The sequence below is a fragment of the Falco peregrinus genome, chromosome 9, assembly GCF_023634155.1.
Source record: "Falco peregrinus isolate bFalPer1 chromosome 9, bFalPer1.pri, whole genome shotgun sequence".
In the NCBI taxonomy this organism is placed as follows: Eukaryota; Metazoa; Chordata; class Aves; order Falconiformes; family Falconidae; genus Falco; species Falco peregrinus.
The window spans coordinates 18,826,235-18,844,662 of NC_073729.1; the positions used below are offsets into that span (position 1 = coordinate 18,826,235).

General features: G+C 38.4%; 1 protein-coding gene across 7 annotated transcripts in view; it reads right to left on the reverse strand.

Annotated features, from left to right (window-relative positions):
* Positions 1-18,428, reverse strand: part of SHANK2 (SH3 and multiple ankyrin repeat domains 2) — a 354,214-nt gene that overhangs the window by 303,626 nt on the left and 32,160 nt on the right. For all 7 annotated transcript variants that reach the window (XM_055814242.1, XM_055814244.1, XM_055814240.1 and 4 more), the window contains exon 4: positions 5,436-5,655. In XM_055814242.1, coding sequence (XP_055670217.1) covers positions 5,436-5,639 — 204 coding nt within the window. In that variant the 5' untranslated portion in view covers positions 5,640-5,655. The remainder of the gene's footprint in view (positions 1-5,435; positions 5,656-18,428) is intronic.

The window sequence follows — 18,428 nt, forward strand, 5'->3', positions numbered from 1 at the left end:
AGCAAGACATCACATCAACATTGGTTGCTGAAATGTGAGACCTGTGTTTTTGATATTAAAGCTCTTTTATCAAGACAGACATGGTCAATTATAATCCTGCATTCCTGCACACCGGTGAGACTAAGTCACTAAGCGAAACAGAAGGCCTGGAAGCAAGGGGAAAGTATAGCTCACCTACTCCAGCTAAAGGAAAGATATTAATTCAATGGGAATAATGTTCATGATACAGTATCTCTGTGAAGTAACATTTATCTGTTAAAAATCTACCAACCAACACATCTTTTTCATCAGACTCACAAAGTTGTCAATCACACAGAACTGCACTGCAACAGCAGAACCATGACAAATGGTTTATACAGCTGCCTCCAGAATGTGATTGTCAGAATATCAAAATACAAGTAATTCCTTTCAATAGAAGACATCGATATTAAATAGGTGACAACCAAAAAGTGGGAAATGCAAATGAGAGTTGGGTGCCATGAGAAAAAAAAAAGCAGAGAAAAAAAGAACAAGTGGCTCATTTTTATTTGTGCTCAGTGTTCAAATTAATTCTTGGAGGCACTGCTCTCCTTCATCAAAATGCATTCAGAAAACACAAAATTTATGAGATGACAGGTCAAAAAAACCAGTCTGGCCACACCATCACCACCTGGCAAGTCAGATCATCTGTCCAGACCAAGGGCATAAGAACAGATGTCAGTAGCACCCACAATCATCAAACTGAAGATCAAAAGAAAGACCAACTATAAACAGAAAGCAGCAACGAAAATCAGTCACAAGATGCAATACAGAAGAGTACTTGTAAAAAGTTAAAAACGAAAACCTGGAACAGATTGGAATCGGTGGATGGCAGTACAGACTTGAAACAAGTAAAAATGGAGGCATCTTAAGCAAAAATGTGACTCAAGCTGCAACTGTGCTGACTGCACTTCTTCCTTCACAACAAAAGTTGCACAAACTAAACAAGTGTTCTATCTAAGAAATAAAAGCACTAAGGAAAAGATTCTTAATCCTAAAGGCCAAGGAATACTGGAAAAAGTAAAGAAAGGATACAGAAGTATATAAAGCAATACAGAAGCAGAAAACCATAAAAGCAACTACAACTTAAGCTGTTGCTTTACCAAACTGCCACTTACCAAACAACACTTCGCATGGAAAATCCAATATAAAAAGAAACAGAAGGAGGGAGTCCGTAAATGCTCATTACTGAAGTGGAGCAGCAAAACACATGGGCATAAAGCATTTCAAAGAAGTCTTCAGCAGAGCCAATCCCATCTCAGCATCAGAATTTAACAAAACATATGAATCTGAGCCTATTGATTTTAAACATAACCTGAGGAAGTCCATAATTATAGGATAAAACAAAATAGCAGAACAATCACCGTGTGTTGATAATAAAAGTGATGAAAACATCCCTTAAAACAACTGGCTGGCAGATCTGTTCTTGAAGTCTGTGAAAAAGAGAATTCTAAGCACAAAACATTGGACATCACTGTTGGAATATCATGCAAAGGAGATTTTCTTGAAAACAGCTACTGGAGTAGAACCAGACTCGTGATATGTTCCTACATGGGCTGATAAAGGAAAAGGATAGAAGACTTAGACTGGATTCAGACCAGAAAGGTCCAGGGAGAGGTCAGATATGCCAGGCATCACAGAAGAAAGTGCAGACATGTTAGCTCACCCAGTTTTCCATGTCCAAAAGACATTTGATGCCATGCACAGACATGGTTGCCTTTAGGCACAAGGGAGGCAGTCGCCTTGGGCAGCAAACTACTGGGGCTGTTGCCTACCAGTTCTGCTTACAAGGAGGAAAGATGCAGATCTGTTGCCAGTCAGTGCTGCTGACAGCATGACACTCAACTTTGCAGCTCTGGGGATGAAGCGACCTCATGTTAAGGGCAAACAATGGAATATTGCCTAAACTGCCAAGAAACCCTACACCACTACTGCAAAGAGAGGTAAGTAATCAATTACTGTCACTTCCACCTCAGTAGCAAGTTGTGCAGGACATAGTCAAGCCAGAGCCCTCTCGGCTGGATGCACTGAAAATAAGCTTCTGGTCAGAAGAGATTACATCTGTGTCCTGCCACCACTAAGGATCTATTAAAGATGAGCCTCCTGGCTTATTAAATCTGGAAAGTAAATGCCAGATAATAAAGCTTTTTTATCCACTCTCCTATGCACAGATGTTTGTGAATGTGGAGAGCCTTCTATGCTCTCCATTCACTCAGTAATTTTACTGAGCTCAAGGAAATCTTTCAGTCGCTCATGTAAATAACCTGCACCCTTCTGTGCCAAGAATGACACTTACTTGAATACCGTTGATGCACAAAAGCAGTAAGAAATTATACTTTCTACAAAGCATTGTTTCAATACATTGGATTTTCATCTGAACTGAAAAGACCACAAAAAATAATTTATATAAGAACTGAAAAGTAAGTCTTCAGAAGAGCCTCAAATGAACTTGTCAAGGTTTACTTTAAAGTTTCAAATGAGAATAAAAGGGCAACAAGACAGATTTCCTACAATGGGTGATAATTTATAAAGTTTTCTAGAGCAGCACATCCTACTGATGATTCTTGGCTCTTATCTCATGTGTACAGTGAAATGAAGGTGATTTACTACACAGTCACTGCAGATGAGCAAACTTTCAATCCTAGTGAGTTTATCTAGGGGTTTAAAGCTTCCCAGTGAGTTGAGTTTTACCTAAAACTCGAAACTTGCCTTCTTTGAAACAAGTATGTTCTTGATCATGCTTTCTAAAAAACAATAAAGAATAAAAACATAAACCTAAACTATGTCATTTCATGCTCCTTTGATTAAACAGACTAATTTTAAACACCTCATGTTAAATTAATATAATTATACAGCAAATGGGGTGTATGTTGGATTTGGCTTGTAGCTGTAACACAGCTCATGAACTATGTTCTTCTCCAGACTTTGCTACATTACATTTAAGCTATCAGTCTTCCTGTTTGCAAACCTGGATCCAGATTTCACTTTTCTGTACAAGAGCTTGTGGGCTCATAAATGACATCAGAAATAAATAATCTGCTATAGACATGTTTAAAACAATTGAGTTAGTTTTCATTAAGAGTTTATTGAAAAGGGGGAAAATGCAAACAGTAAAGCAATAAAAATGAACAAATGAAACACAAAACTGAAAATACTTTTTGGTTTATTTCATTTCCTGCACAAAATGAATTTTTTAAAAAAATATTTGTTTCAATAGTGTCAATAAATAACTTACTATTGGTCTAAAAAATAAAGTAATGAAATAAGAGGGCTTCAGGAGGCTAACACTGTTTTTAAAGCAGAGTCAACCTAGCAAGTAAAGTTAATCCTTCCATTTTACTGGATCTATTCATTGAGCAATGAACACAAAGATATAGCAAACTGGTAGGATCATCAATAAAATCCTAACCATGTCCAGTCAGAGCTTGTCTTGACAGAGGACTTCAGGCGAAACCCTTTTAAATTTAAGACGTACAAAGCAGATTTCAGTATTTCAATCAATACTGAAATGAAAGACCCAAGATGATGACTGCTTTGGCCAAGATTTAATAAAAATCCCATGTGTGGCTCACAGCAGCCTCAGTCCTGCTCTGTCCTCTGAACCCTTCCTGTCCAGCTTGGGCCCCATGCCACTTCCTCTTCATATAGGTTGATCTCACACCATATAAACTAATGGAGTGGTACTGCAATTTCAGCTGCAATCCTCATCTAAAAAATTTTTATGTACAAAAATTTAAGAGATAATGCTCCCAAACTCCAACACAGATTTCTCTGAGTTTCTGTAGCACTGTGTAGGCTGGGCTTTAGAAAAAGAGCTCTACAACCACACCTGAGGCCACACTCAAAACAGCTCTTCCCTGTCAGCCTGTAGACAGGCCATCTCTATCATTCTAAAAATGAACTTAATTAAAAAGAAAGGAATAATTTCATCTGAGATAGATCTTTAGTGACAGCACGGTATGATGATGATCTTAAATGTCAGTACAGAGCGAGTGATGTATGTAGCACACATCCATAGAAAGAATGTGTTTTTACAATCATCTTTGAAATGAAAAGTCATATGCCTATCATCAATTGATAGTCCCGACAACAGCATTCAAGGAGGCCCAGGGTAATTTAGATAATTAACAAAGCTGGACAAGTTCAAGTTCTAGAAAGAATCAGTAACTCCCAAACGCTTCGATGGGAAGAGATTGTTAATTCTATCACTTGTGGAGGACAACAATTTGTTTACTTACACAGTTACAACAGCAAACTTTTCCAAGTTTACACTCCTAACATTCCATACATTGAATTTTGCACATTCAACCAAAAAAGAAGCACAACTTAATAGTTCCTTGTAAGAAAGAGTGAGGAATTCAGACTGTAGAATTCTAATATGTAAGGAAAATCCAAGATTTCTTTTTTATTAAAAGAGGAACTTTAATTATCATTTACTCAATTAATCAGACATTTGTTATTTTTTTACCAAACGAAAAGTCTGTTCGATTCTTTCTGTAAGGTGTGAGCAATTAAATCTTTTGTTGAAAAGTCTCTATTTGTATCCCATAGATTTAAGGATGTGAGATACAGCCATAGGTCCACAAGTTAGCTAGCAAATTACTCCTCTAGGAAAATCAGAAAAGGTTTATTTTATTCTTTGATATGTTTCCTGTATAAGCAGTGAGGAGCTGGGAGAGAATAAAGTAACAACTTCATGCCATTGAAAAAACTGTGGAACCATTTGATGTCATGCTTCCTCCAAATTGAGTGTGTTGATTTCTCTGGGTGGAAGTCTGAGAAGGATCACCATGTAGTAAAGGCACAGCAGCAAAGAAGGAAGGAAAGATTTATTTGTGCTTCTCTTTCCTCATCTTTATGCTCTAAAAGCACCAGCTACCTAACAAGGATATCTTTTTGTGGGAGGATGACAGAGAAAGGCAAGGAATATGGTAAAGAAAGACAGTGAATTCGATGACCTCCTGCTAGACCTCAGTCTAGCATCAGTCACAAACTATCTAATGAAAAGTGAAACTAGAGAAGACAATGGGGTTGTACATGTGTGAGGCTTTCATAAGATAACATGTGATTTTGAGGTTCAACCCTCATCTTCTAACAAGATTTTAGATTCCGAATTCTCTTTATTCTACCCAAATGCCTCTGAATGCAGATCAGAGAGGTATTTTGCTTTGTGATCACAGCTTTCATCAAGTTAACATACTAAATACACTCTCTTGGATGGGATGGTGCCTGTAGTTTGGGCATTCAGATATACCACTGGGGTACAAAATGTAGACATTAAAAGAAAACATAAATCTTGCCTGTAATATATCAAAAATTGTAAGGAAATAGAACATATCTACTGCAGATTGAAGCCAGCAAAGCTAGTAATTTTAACTTTTTTTTTTTTCTTTTAATTGCAATGCAATATGCCTTACCGTTTGCTGCAGATCAGGTATTATAATTCGAATCACTAATGTGTTACTCTGACTGTCTTCCATTCTGCTGCTTGGCTTTTCTGCAGTTGCTCTAATTGTGTCATAAATAGTTTCTTCTTTGGAGCTGTCCGATTCAGATTCAACAGAATAGTCTGAAAAGCTTTGTGCCATTTCATCTTCACTTGATGTTGGGCTACGAGGCATGTTCAAGTTTTTTATCCTGCCAATACAAAGGAGAAAAAGATTTTACAGTTGAAGTCTTAAAAATGAATCAGCTACAAGTTTTTTTTTCTTGGAAGTAGCACACATTTAACATGTTTTATCCTCTTTTTATTTCTTTCTGTAATTTATGTGGATAGACAGAGTGTAATGGAAATAAATCTGGCTACCAATTTACTACAGAAGAGGAAGAAGGACAGCAGAAGGAAAAAAGCGTAATAAAACGAAAGATGATCTTTCTTCCCAGGCACACCAGACTCCCGAAGGATCCAGAAAAAAAAAAAGGGCATAATTACCAGGTTCTCTACTAAATAGCACTGTTGTAAACTGTACTTAGAACTAGATCTGGCTTTGAAGCCTAGTTCTCCCAGCACAAAAAGACATTTCAGGAAATGAATATAGGTGCTAAACTAATGTCATCCTGTACACCGAGAATCTGTACAGGTAAGGTAACAAAAGACAGTATTTTCAAATATCAGAATCAACCCCAAAATTAAATACTACAGAGAGCAAGACAGACGCAGATGCTGCTTTGTGGTTTGTGGCTCGTACAACAACCTTTAATATCAACACTACCAAAATCCATCTATTACATATATACAAACACAGATTTCAGAAACATATTTAATCTGTGGTATAGATTAGGCTAAAATGAAAGTAACATTAATCCCAAAGTAAGGGCATTTGTGCTCCAAGGTCTCACAGTAAAAACAAACAAATATTTTCCTTCTGGGTTTTTCCAACTACAGCAGTAAAAGATTTTTTTTTGTCCCACAAACTAAAAGCTACTCCAGGAAATGAAAATTATTATTCTGTGGGAAAATAGGGAAAAAAATTTAAACTGGAAAAAATTGAAGAGACCATCATAAACTTTGCAGCGCTTGGTAACCATATACTTTTTCATTTTTTAGAAGCTAGAAAAATGTATAACATTGTTTTTCATGTTTTCCATCAGAATGCTCCCAAGACAATTTCTCTCTTAACGAAAAAAAAACCACCAAAAAAAAAAAACTCAGTTAAAAGAAAAAAAACCCCAACAAAAACAAAAAACCAAGAACAACCAATTTAACTGTCAGTCCACATTAAAAAGATACATCAAACCAAAAGTAAAGCACAGGAGGGTGAACTGACTTTACGATGTTACTCATACCCGGTGACAGTACTGAGATATTCAAATATATGTTTTCTATAATGGTCTCACAGTAAGATCCTCCAGAGTAAATACAGTCAAACAACAGCAGGGACTAGGAGAACATCTTTACCACTGCGTTTCATGATTTAGTTCAAGGCAACTAAATAGCACAACCAGATTATGCATTCCTCTTCACCATCCAGTCATTTATATCACAACAGTTACAAAGCAGGCACAAAAGGCTACCACTGTCATTTAGCATTTTGAGATGACCATATGTTGGAGCCAGCGTTTAGACCAGAGGACAGGCAGCAGCAAGGAAGGCCTAAAGCTTGAGGTCAAGGGCAAGCATTTCCAAAGCACATCACATAAGCACATCATCAAGTCTTATTGTTATATCTGATGAAGGACAATTCCAGTGTTATTACCCTCAGCTATAATTACTAATGAAGACAAAAACTGTGCATTCAAAAATCCAAAGGCATGCCAGTTCACAGCAGCTTAATGCAATCTGTTTACAAAAGAAAACTCTTGAGGGAGTATTTCATTTTCTTAACTGCTTCACTGAACTGCAGATTAATGCTGCTCTCCAAAGCACCTTAAGTCAATAAAAAGCATAAACATTTCAATGACTTCTTTATTCATCTACCAATGCTAAATCACATGAAGTCAAAATATAGTGGGTCAATATACAGTATTAAGGAGAATAAGAGGTATAGGCCAGTGAGTGTGAGAAAAAAAGGTAGTAAGACCAGCACATGGTTTGTCTCTCCCTAAAGCCATTTGAGAGAACAATATATACCAGGGCAATGGATTCAACAGAGCAGTAAACTGCAATTATGCAGCATAAAAATAAAAGAGTTAAATTAGAAAAAAAACTTCCCAAGGTTTTGGCAAGTGGATTTTCATGCAAAAACTACCCAGAAATATCTCATTATGGAATATCAAGGCGAAATCACTAGCTGAAGAATCAGGTTCCACGTATCAAGCACTTAAGTTTAATAAATAGCGGGACAAAGATCTCCTTGGAGACTCATCAATAAGGCACAAGTCACCTGATCTTCTGCAATGCAGATTAAAAGATTAAATGTATAAACATATCTACAGTGGCAACATAAACAGAACCTATGCCTCACCAGCGCTATGGAGAAGCAGATCATTTAAACACCTTTTTTTAAACAATACTATCTAACCACTGGAGAAACTAAACCAGCAGAGGTCCCAGTGTAGAGTAGATCCTGCCAGGGAGCACAGGTCAAGCACATCTACCTAAATCTATAGACACCTTAGGGCAATTTCATTGTTTGTCTCTTAAATGGCATTGAAATGAAGATACCACCATTTGTTAATTGGAGATGCTCACTACTATAGCTCCCACAGGAATGTTGTTATCTTTTAGGAAGCATTTCAGTTTTGTCCCTGTGCTAGTCCAAAGACTTTTCCACAACGAAAACTATTAACTCAGGAAAAGTAAGGCAGGCTGCCTGGCTTACCTGGGCTTGTACAGCAGAAGAAAATACAGCATCCCAAGTTCCTAATTCCCAGCTGGCAATTCATTGGTTCGAAAGGATATTATATAGATAAAATACAGATTGGGTTTTGCTGGCACGATTGTCTGGGAGACCTTCTTTCATTTTCTTAAAAACACAACAGATAGTATGCTTCCTATAAGCTGATTGTGTATGTGGCAATGTGATACATCAGAGGCTGCTTTTGACACAGAGAAGTGCCGAGTGAAGAAAAAATTTCTCTGTAAACGAATAAAAACAGATTTCCAATGATTGTGGAAGAAAACTCACGCTGGAAACTATCACCACAACAGTCTTTGCTGCTTCTCTGTCTGTGATTCCAACTCCTGTACCTTGAGCCCCCGGCAAGTCCCAGCCACAGGTGCTCTCCTTCCCTGGCCCCTGCACATGCCCTAACCACTGGCTGAACAAAGGAAGCACAAGCTCCAGCTGGTTAAACACCACTTCTGACATAAGAAGGTTGTAAAACAGCTGGACGATGAAAGAATAAAAGAATAGCTATATGCTTACTCTTATTATTGTACTTTTCCCTCAGCACCTTGCCCTTCAGCTCTGTGGGAGCACTGAGATGTTTAGTCTGCCTCTATGACTAGTGCCAGGTTATGTTTCCCAGGCCAACAGGCCAAATGAAATAAGTTAAGCTCACATTGCTGCCTTCCCCTTACAGATGCTATTTTTAGATTATTTTTTTTCTCTCTCCAGCCCGCAACTTTCACAAAATCTACAGGAATTTCTTATCCTGCTATTTGTCACCACCCTACCACCAAGGAGAGTTCAAAACAGTCTATGAATAAACTAAAGAAACCCAGGGGCAAGTAGCATCTAACTTCCTTTTTCTATCAGAAAAAAAAAAAATTAAGAGCACATTATAGAAGACTGGAATTAAAACTGTGCAGGTATCAAAAGGCAAGAAATTCAACTCCCACAGTTTGCTCACTCTCTGTCAGAATGCTGTGCTCCACTGAGTGCAAACTGACACAGCAGGGGGAAAAAAGCAAGAGCAGGGACAGTCTGATCTGTATTTTGGAGCCTTACAGTTGTTAAACATCATATGAAAAGAATTTATTAAATATATATGTTTAAATTTGGTTTTATCTTAATATCTTAAATATTATAAACTTGGTATTTACTAAAGGGCTTAAGATATCATTGATACAGACACACATTGGACAGGGTATCTTCATTAAACATAGATTTATTGTAAGATAAACACCACATCTGCCCTATCCAAAAATAATTTTTTTTAATCTCCAACTTAATTACATCTATACAATTTTGTGGATCCTGCAAAGTAACAAACCCTCCTATCTAGTTTCATATTGGTAAATATGGAAAACAAAGATATATATACACACACAAAAACCCATTTTAAAAGATCTGTCCCATATAAAGTCCCCTCCTTAGTGTATCCTACACCACAAATATGGCAAGTGCAGGTGTGTTTGTCCTGTCTGCTTGGAGCAGATTCAACAGTTAATATATACCTGACAACCAACAAAAGCAAACAGCTACATGCACAGAGATCCCAATCCTCTGTGGCACTTCTCCAGCGGGAGCAGAACAATGCTGCAGCTGCAGCAAAGGCTTCCCCTGGGTTTCTGCAATGGACAAGACTACTGTAAGGCAAGAGAGAAGGAAATGCACCCTTAACACAGAGACTAATGTTTGGTAGTAAAATCACAACAAAGAACATTAAAGGATGTGGTCGTTCCTTCCCCAATCTGTGAGATTTTTGTTTTGTACTGTGTGGCTGTAGGCTAGGGTTTCACAGCAGTGGTCATTTCTGACTAATCACAACAGTTATTAGTTCTCCTCTCTCTAAAATACAGCTGAGGCACACACATCAAACGTCTTGTCCAAGGCCAACGAGGCTAGATCTCAAAGCAAGGTTTCAAATTCAAGGGTCATTGGCTCCTAGTCATGATAAGAACAATCTATTTTTACATAAACATTCATTTGCACAATAACAGTCCTGTTGCCTGCAGGGAGAAGTCCTCTAGACTGCTATTGTCAGATGAGTTAAAGGTGTACCTGTGGGAATATCTCAGATACAGAGTCAGCATTGTTACGGGTTGAATAATGCCATTTAACCAGACTGTGAGAAAAGTTTGCTGTTCGAATAACTGCAACTGCTAGGAAGAGGTATTTAATAATTAACTCTGAAGAAAAACTATTGAGGAAAGGGATTTCAATCTCTTTAAAGCCTGCCACAGCTCCTAACACTTGAATTCTGCAGCTTTATTTGGGATTACAGATATCAGCTCAAGAACCAGCTCACCAAGCTACTAAATTAAAATGCTGGAGAATATCAAGCACAGCCTTTTCTAATTATATTAATATTAAAACCAAAATGCATTTCAGACAGAACTGAAGATGAGAGGTACCAATCCCAACACACCACGCATTTCACACCTCTCCACATTCTGCAGAAAAGGTTGCATAGAAGAAAATCTGAGTTGAAGACCAATGCCAACAGGCAATTTGAAATTTGAAGGGTCCAATCTCCAATTTACACTCTTACTTTAAAGGTTTAATGACTGGCATTACCTCCCAAAGAGCAATCCCACCCTCCCTCACACCCCAGACCACTCCACTCTTGCCCACAGAGTGCTTTGATCTCTGCACTAACACAAACAGTGAAGCAGAACAAAGGTTCCAGGATCCAGGTTAAACTCCAGCTTTTTTGTTTTGGGAGGTTAGTTTCTGTATCCACCATGTCTCTGAACTGGATCACCATGCAAATGTTTGCATAAGCAGCAGGAGGAAGATGGCAGAGGGCCAGAAGCAAACAACCGGGGCATGAAAGGGAAGAACCACCTTTTCCAAAGGCACTATTAATGCTTACCAGCATAAAGTGATTCTGAGAAACCACTACCTAAGCGACAGGAAAGAAATCTACATAAATACAGCCATCTGATTAACTACGATGAAAATATTTTGATTATTAGGACCGAAATACTGTAAGACCAAACAGGACAGCTTACTGAAGGCCACTGATGCACAATTTATCCATGCAAATGCAAAACTTAGAACAATACTACGAAATCTACAAGCAGAAAAACAGAACATGTACAAGGAATGCTAACCAGCCCATAGCAAAATCTCAGGGAAACAAGGCATTGGAGCTCCCCCTGTTCTTCCAGGCCCACCAGACAAGTAGGTAGCTTTGGTGTTGATGTGACACCATATGAAGTTGTGCTGGTCAGGCTCCAGAACTGGGGGCCTTCTGCAAAAGGGCCAGCACAGTCTCCAAAGCTATTTTTCTCCTGCTAGGGAAAATAAAGGCCAGGCAGCAAAACTAAGCACCACTCCCTAGGCACGCCTCTAAGTATGCTTCCTCGGCAATGCCCCTCACATAGAGGACACACAGATGAGGTGCTACCAGGCTCAGCACTTTCCGATCTCTGCGGGCTTTCATGCTGCTGACACATCTCCCTGCTGCACTGCAACACAGCCCACATGCTATTGCAGACACTGACTTGGGCTAAATCACAACAAACACGTTCTTGGGACTCAGAAGACATCCAATAATCAGCAAGGTCTACTTCATGCCACGTGGCCTTAGGGCCAGAGAGCAGCTCCTGATCTGATTTTATTTAGAAGTATAGATGTAGTTTCAGAGATTGAAAAATAAAGAACAATGACATGTATGAAGGCTCTAAGAAAGTTAATCCACTATCCTGTAGTACCCTTCATCTGCCTCTGTAAAATGGGGCAACTTATTCTTGAGTCTTCTTTAAAGCACGTCCACTCTGCAGAAGACAGTGGTATAAAACTAAATCACTCCATGTTATTCGAAAAAATCCCCCTCCACAGTAATTACCTAAACAAATTTAATCATACACTATTTTGCTGTTCACAACCCCCATAATTATGGTTTTATTCCCTATACACTGGTCCTTCACTTAAATTTACTTTGGTTACACTGTCTGCTAATGCATTTTTGATCTCTCTGTTAAATAACTGAAACACCCAAATAAATATTTTAGAAGATGTGTGCTGAAGCACAAGTACTGACATACCAGAACACCAAGTAAAATTCTTTCTTTACTTTCTTCTGAAGCTGTTGATTCTCAGCATGGCACCTCTTACTTCAAAACTTAATTACATCCATTTGAATTTTGTATTGAAAAATCAATGATCATATTCATTTGTTCGCACCAGCACCACCAGAAGATTCTTCTTACAGCCTTATTTAAGGGCAGATTTATGAAATCCTTGATTTCTTTGCTAGGTGATCTGCACAGATAACAAACTGTTTTGCAAAAGGTCTCAGTAGTGACACTTTTTCCCCCTTTTTTTAGGAAAAAAAAAAGAAGAAATTTGAGTGAACCTGCTCCTTATTTCTGAGGCAGCTTGTTATCCCTTGTTCATGTGTATTTGCACAGCACAGACTTGCCAAGAGGCTAAGCCCCATTAACAGCTGGTATTCAGTGTTTTAAATGCCAACATCATATGATTAAAATGGGTCTTAAGATAAGACAGTAAGAAAGTAATTTTTTTTATTTTATTTTTTTAAAACAGACGTACTTCACCATTAGTACTCCTGTGCATATACCAAATCTACACATGCAACCTACTGCTGCAAATACAGGGTAGTTTTCTAAGAGTTTCCAAGTAGCTTTGGATACTAAAATTCTCCATTGTCCTTTGTCTACTTAGTATTTATTTTCCTTGTAAACTATTCAGCCAATCATGGTATCTTCACAGAAAGGCTTAAGTTCAATCCTGCAGATGCAAAGAGAGATTTTGGGGAAGAATAGACAGAAACAATACAGGAGACAAGAAACTTACTGTACTGAATGAGCAAGGCTGGAAGACAGGCAAAGCAGATTTAGAAAAAGCTTAAAAACACTTGAAATAGAAGTTCAGCATGAGGAAACGAGAAAACATTTGACGTAGGAGTTCGACATGAGAAAATAGAACCTGCTAGAAGAAAGAGGAACTACATGTACAGTCTGGTTAAAATGGTTAAAAATCTTTACAAAACACAAAAGATACAAATATATTACTAGGGGAAACATAGCAAGTATTTGTAATTGTTAACCACAGTAAAGTTTACAGTTAAGGCCAACTCCCACTGGCAATATAGTATCTTAAATGCCTTCTTATAAGCACCTGCAAGGTTTCCAGTGCAATTCTGTCTGACCTTTATTTAAAGGTCATTCTTTCAGACAAGGAATTACTACCAGCCCCCCCCCCCCCCCCCCAAGTCCTGAGGCAGGTAGCTTCAAGGCTTTGTTCATTGCTATATTTGTTTTTAATATGGCCTCTAGTTTTGTACATTTATTAGAATTACCATTTTCCAATAGACAAACAACAGTACTCAAAAGACATTCTTTAAATACTGTTGCAATGGATAGTACAATTTACCTAGGACAAAATCATAATGCACTCTGAAGTGTGACATAACAAACTGGTTCCCACAGTGATTGCATAGTTACTTGTAAGAACAATTTTCAATTTGAAAATTCCTCTGTTCAGGATGTATTAATCCAGAATTCTAAAACACTTTAAACAGATGTTATGCAAAAGAAGCTAAATAAGTAGCAACTAAATAACTAATTCAAATACAATGAAAACCAACACAACTTTTTAAGAAAAGGTACCAAGCTTATTATCCCAGACAGCAAAGTTCACCAGCATCCCAGGTCTGAGATGTGTCATCTTGAACTCATAAATTCAAGTAAATACCCCTTTCTAAGCAAGTAGAGTTGGATCTGTCATATAATCTTTATATTGTTGACCTTGCTAGGAGCAAAATATATGGAGTAACCTGAGATCCTTTATAAGCAATTTCCTACCTTGCATGGAGAATGAATCATGTATGTGAACCCACTGCAGTCAACAGAATTACTTCAGGAATAGCTCCAACAAGACTCAAGACCTGCACGTTGTATTAATAAGCAAAACAACAGCCAGAGTAAGCTATGAAAAAACAAGAAACACTGAAAATTTTATCCGGTTCTGGATCCAGTAAGGCATTTCTTCATAATATGACAGATTTTCAGTTATCAAACCAGGAAAATATGCCACAGATTCAGCTGTTACACTGACTCTGTCCCCAGTCTAAAGTATAAATTATAAATATTTACTCTCATGAAGCATATCTGCATATAGTAACTGGAGATTTCAAAGCTGCAAACTTCAGCAATGAAAGAAAAAAAAAAAACAACACCCAAACTCCCCTTCAGTTAACTAAATGGAGAGTGATGCAATGTGAGTAACTAGCTATGAATTCTTCTCTAACGTGAGAGTATTACACCACATCAATTTTAAAAAGTTATCTATTTATAAAAGATGGATATAATGATCATTTTGGTTTCCCCAGAAATTTTCTTTACAAAACAGAAGCACGCAGGGCAAGCAATTTTATTTTCTAACTTTTCTGTTTCCAACCTCCGATTGCACTTTACTACATAAATATCAAAATCATTAGAATATGTTGGAAGGAAAAGCACATAAGAGAATTTAAAAATATTTACATCAGGAATTTGAAAAAATGAAAAGCTTGTTGAACATACCTCAGGTTCATCTGCCTGGTGGGCAAAGCAGCTTAGTTGCTCACTAATTTGCATTTTATGTTTATCAACCTTTTTCCTCTTTATCCATAAAGAAAACATTTTTGTGATAATTCAAATATAAACATAATTAAACATTAACACAAAAGCACTGTTGCTGTCTTGTTACATAAATTAGACCAGACCCTGAGACTAGATAAAGCAGATTCTCTCTTCTTACATATGGGTTAGCATTTAGAGTTTGCTATAAAAATCTAACCTGAATTTTCTTCACATGCGATCTTGTTATTTGCTGTGTTGCCAAAAATAGTCTTATTGCTTGTATTATTTTAATCAAAGAAATACTATGCTAGTTAAAAAAGCAAAGCTTCAAATAGATGTTTTATTTTTCTTATAAAATGGCGAGTTATCTTTGTCTGAGAGCTGGTTGAAAAAAATGCTATTACCCTTTCTTGATGTGTGTGTTGGGATTTTTTCTTGTTCAGTTTCAACAAATTCATTTTTATTTCAACTCAGTGGGAAACACCCCTTTGTAGAGGACACCAAGTACCCAACATTTTCAGCAGCCTGCTAGGTGGGATTTGGGGGCATAGATCTCAGACTCTCTAGCTCTGCAAATCTGGGGCAGTCCCCCCCTCAAAGTGCCCTGCAGTTGGAGATTTCCAAGTTATGCCACTGCAGTGCAATGCTCTAGTGGACACTGAAATACAGGAGTTCTGTTCAAAAGTCCAAAGAAATCAAGTTTTGAAATATAGCAATCCTCCACAAAACAGAGAGTTTTTTTCTTTATATAGATCTGCTTAACTACAACAGTTTGCAAGATGTCACACACAGAGACCGGTTTCACTGATCAGCTTCCGTTTGTAGTTAGGCTTCATTTGAATTACTAATACAAGGGTTGAGAAATCTCAGGTCAGGAGCAGTTGCACAAACATAAGTCGTGATCATTTTTTTTCACGTCGGTGAGTATATTGGCAATACACAAGGCAATATAGTAGGTGAATAAATGTCCAGTTCAGTTGCTGCCTTAATTTCTGAGCAGCTGAGCAGGAACAAGCCCTGGCCTCAGTTAGGACCATTAAACCAACTTACATAGAGAGGAGGGAAGAAAGGCAGAACGAACTACCTGGCCTTCATATATTTAATTCCTTTTCTTATTCAAGAGAGAAGCAACAAAAAAATGGTGACCCAGAAAGAATGTGCACACTGTAGAAGAACTAGGGCAGGTGACCAGCCCTTGGTTCAGTCAAATTCCAGTGTAAGCAATGCCACGTGCAGTGTCCTCACTATCTCTGTGCCCATCTGTGTATGTCTGCAGTAAATATCTATGCTTCCCAGTGACAGATGGTCTCTGGGCTTCTCTTATCCTAGTTAGAGAAAAACTTAATGATTTTTTTCAGGGGAAATTTTGAAAAAGGAGCCTGCATCCTGCCTGCTTATTTTCCAGCCCAAGGTAAGCATATCTTGGGCTTTAACGTACACTCCAGCCTGTGCAAACAAGCCTGTTCTCATGGCACAATTAAGGACACTCTTTAGGATTGTGTATATGAACGACGATAGTGACAGCAGACTGGGGAAAAATATCTGTAGGCTCAGAAAGGTTAAGCAATCTGCCAAGATCACCCAGTTAGCACAGTGATTCTGTAGAAGAACTGAGAAACAAATAATTCTCTTGACCTTTAAGATTTTGATTCAACTCACTGTAAGTATAAGAAATTCATTTTTACCAAATTATATGTAGCCAAAGTTTAAGCAATCAAGCCACAACAAACTGATTAAAAGAACCAGTTTTCTTCACTGACTACCAACACTTAATTATTACTTTTAGTACACTGCTTGAGAAATAAAAGATCACTTCTTATGTAAGAAGAAAACAGAATGAGATATATGTTTGTAACTATTATGTAGCAGCAGGGAAACAAAAAATATAAAGAACACTAATGTTTGAAAATACAGAAAGAGTCATAACAAAACTCTTCGAGTTTTCATTACTTAAATGCCAGGTGTAGTTTGGAATTTAGTATTAAAAATAGATAGCATGCTAAATCACCCTGGAATACCTGCTTACAGTACCTTCAATTTAGAGACAGAGCTTAGAGTACCAACAGTACTCTTTTACTGAAGCCTCCCTCCCTCAATGCAGAATCAAGACAAAAATCAGCTTCTATGAACATAATGACATGACTTTCTTGTGCCTTAGAGTCAGAGAATCATCAAGTCATTTGGGTCAGAAGGGCCTCTGGAGGTCTTTAGTTTAAACTCCTGCTCAAAGCAGGTCCAGCTATGAAATCTGCTTGGGCTGCTCATGCCTTTATACAGATCTGTCTTGAAAACCTCCAAGAGCAGAGACTATATAAGCTCTCTGAGCAACCTCTCTGCCCAGCCGTCCTCATGGGGAAAAAAAGATTTCATCATACCCAGTCTGAACTTCTCTTGTTTCAGCTTATGACTCTTGTCTCTCATCCTTCTGCCATGTACTACTGCACAGAGGCTGGCTCTGTCGTCCCAGTATCCTTCTGCAGCTCTGGGCTGGCTGATGCTCCCTGAAGCTATCTCTTCATCAGGCTGAGCAAGCACCTGTCCCTCAGCTTCTCCTTGCACAAGTATTCCAGCCTCCACCCTCTCAGTGGCCCTCCACAGAACCTGCTCCACTATGTCAACATATTTCCTGGACACAGGACTCAAGATGTGGTCTACCAAGTGCCAAGTCAAGTGTTACAATCCCTTTTCCTCAATCTGGTAGCTGTGCAGCTTGCCAGGTCAGCCCAGGTTGCTGTTAGCTGCTGCTGCTGCCAGGCACACTGCTAGCCCATGCCCAGCTCACTACCCACCTGGACCACTGCTGTCCCTTTCCTCAGAGCTGCTCGCCTCCCAGCCAGTGCCCACCTGCACTGCTGCATGGGCTATGCCTTCACCGGTGCAGGACTTAGTATTTGTCCTCATTGAATTTCACAGCCCCTGCCAGCCCCCTCCTCCAGCCTGCCTTGGTCCCTGGAGATGGCAGCCCTGTTCCCCCAGTTTGATGCCACCTGCAAACTTGACGAAAGCACGCTCCATCACCTCCTCCAGATCAGAAACACAGAGAGATCATTTTGCCCCCATAGTGATGCATGCAACAAAGCCATGGCCAAACTAGTTACAAAAACTTGACCCTATGAAGAAGGGCAAGGCAGAGACTAAGTTTAGAAACAACATGGGTAACTACACTGAATGTATGGACACCTTGGTCTTACTGAGGCCAACAGCAAAATGCAGCACTTGCATCTATATTTTGTCTTTAAGTAGAGCTGTAAGGGTTAAGATAAAGCCAAAAGATTAACCTACAACTACAACTTAGTTCTATAACCCCAAAGCTTCAAAGTCAGAGTATAAGCAAACATACATTTTGCAGTCAATATGGTCTCACATATTTACATGCTGCAAAATATATGCATAAAGTGTTTTCGACCATACAAATGCATGCTGGCTGTTAAACCTACCATCGATAATACATTCCTTCCTTTCTTGTGCTTTTCAAGGGGACATTACATTTAAAAGTGTCACTGACTCAGCAGTCCAACCTACAGTTTACAACAGAGATTCAAGTAAATTT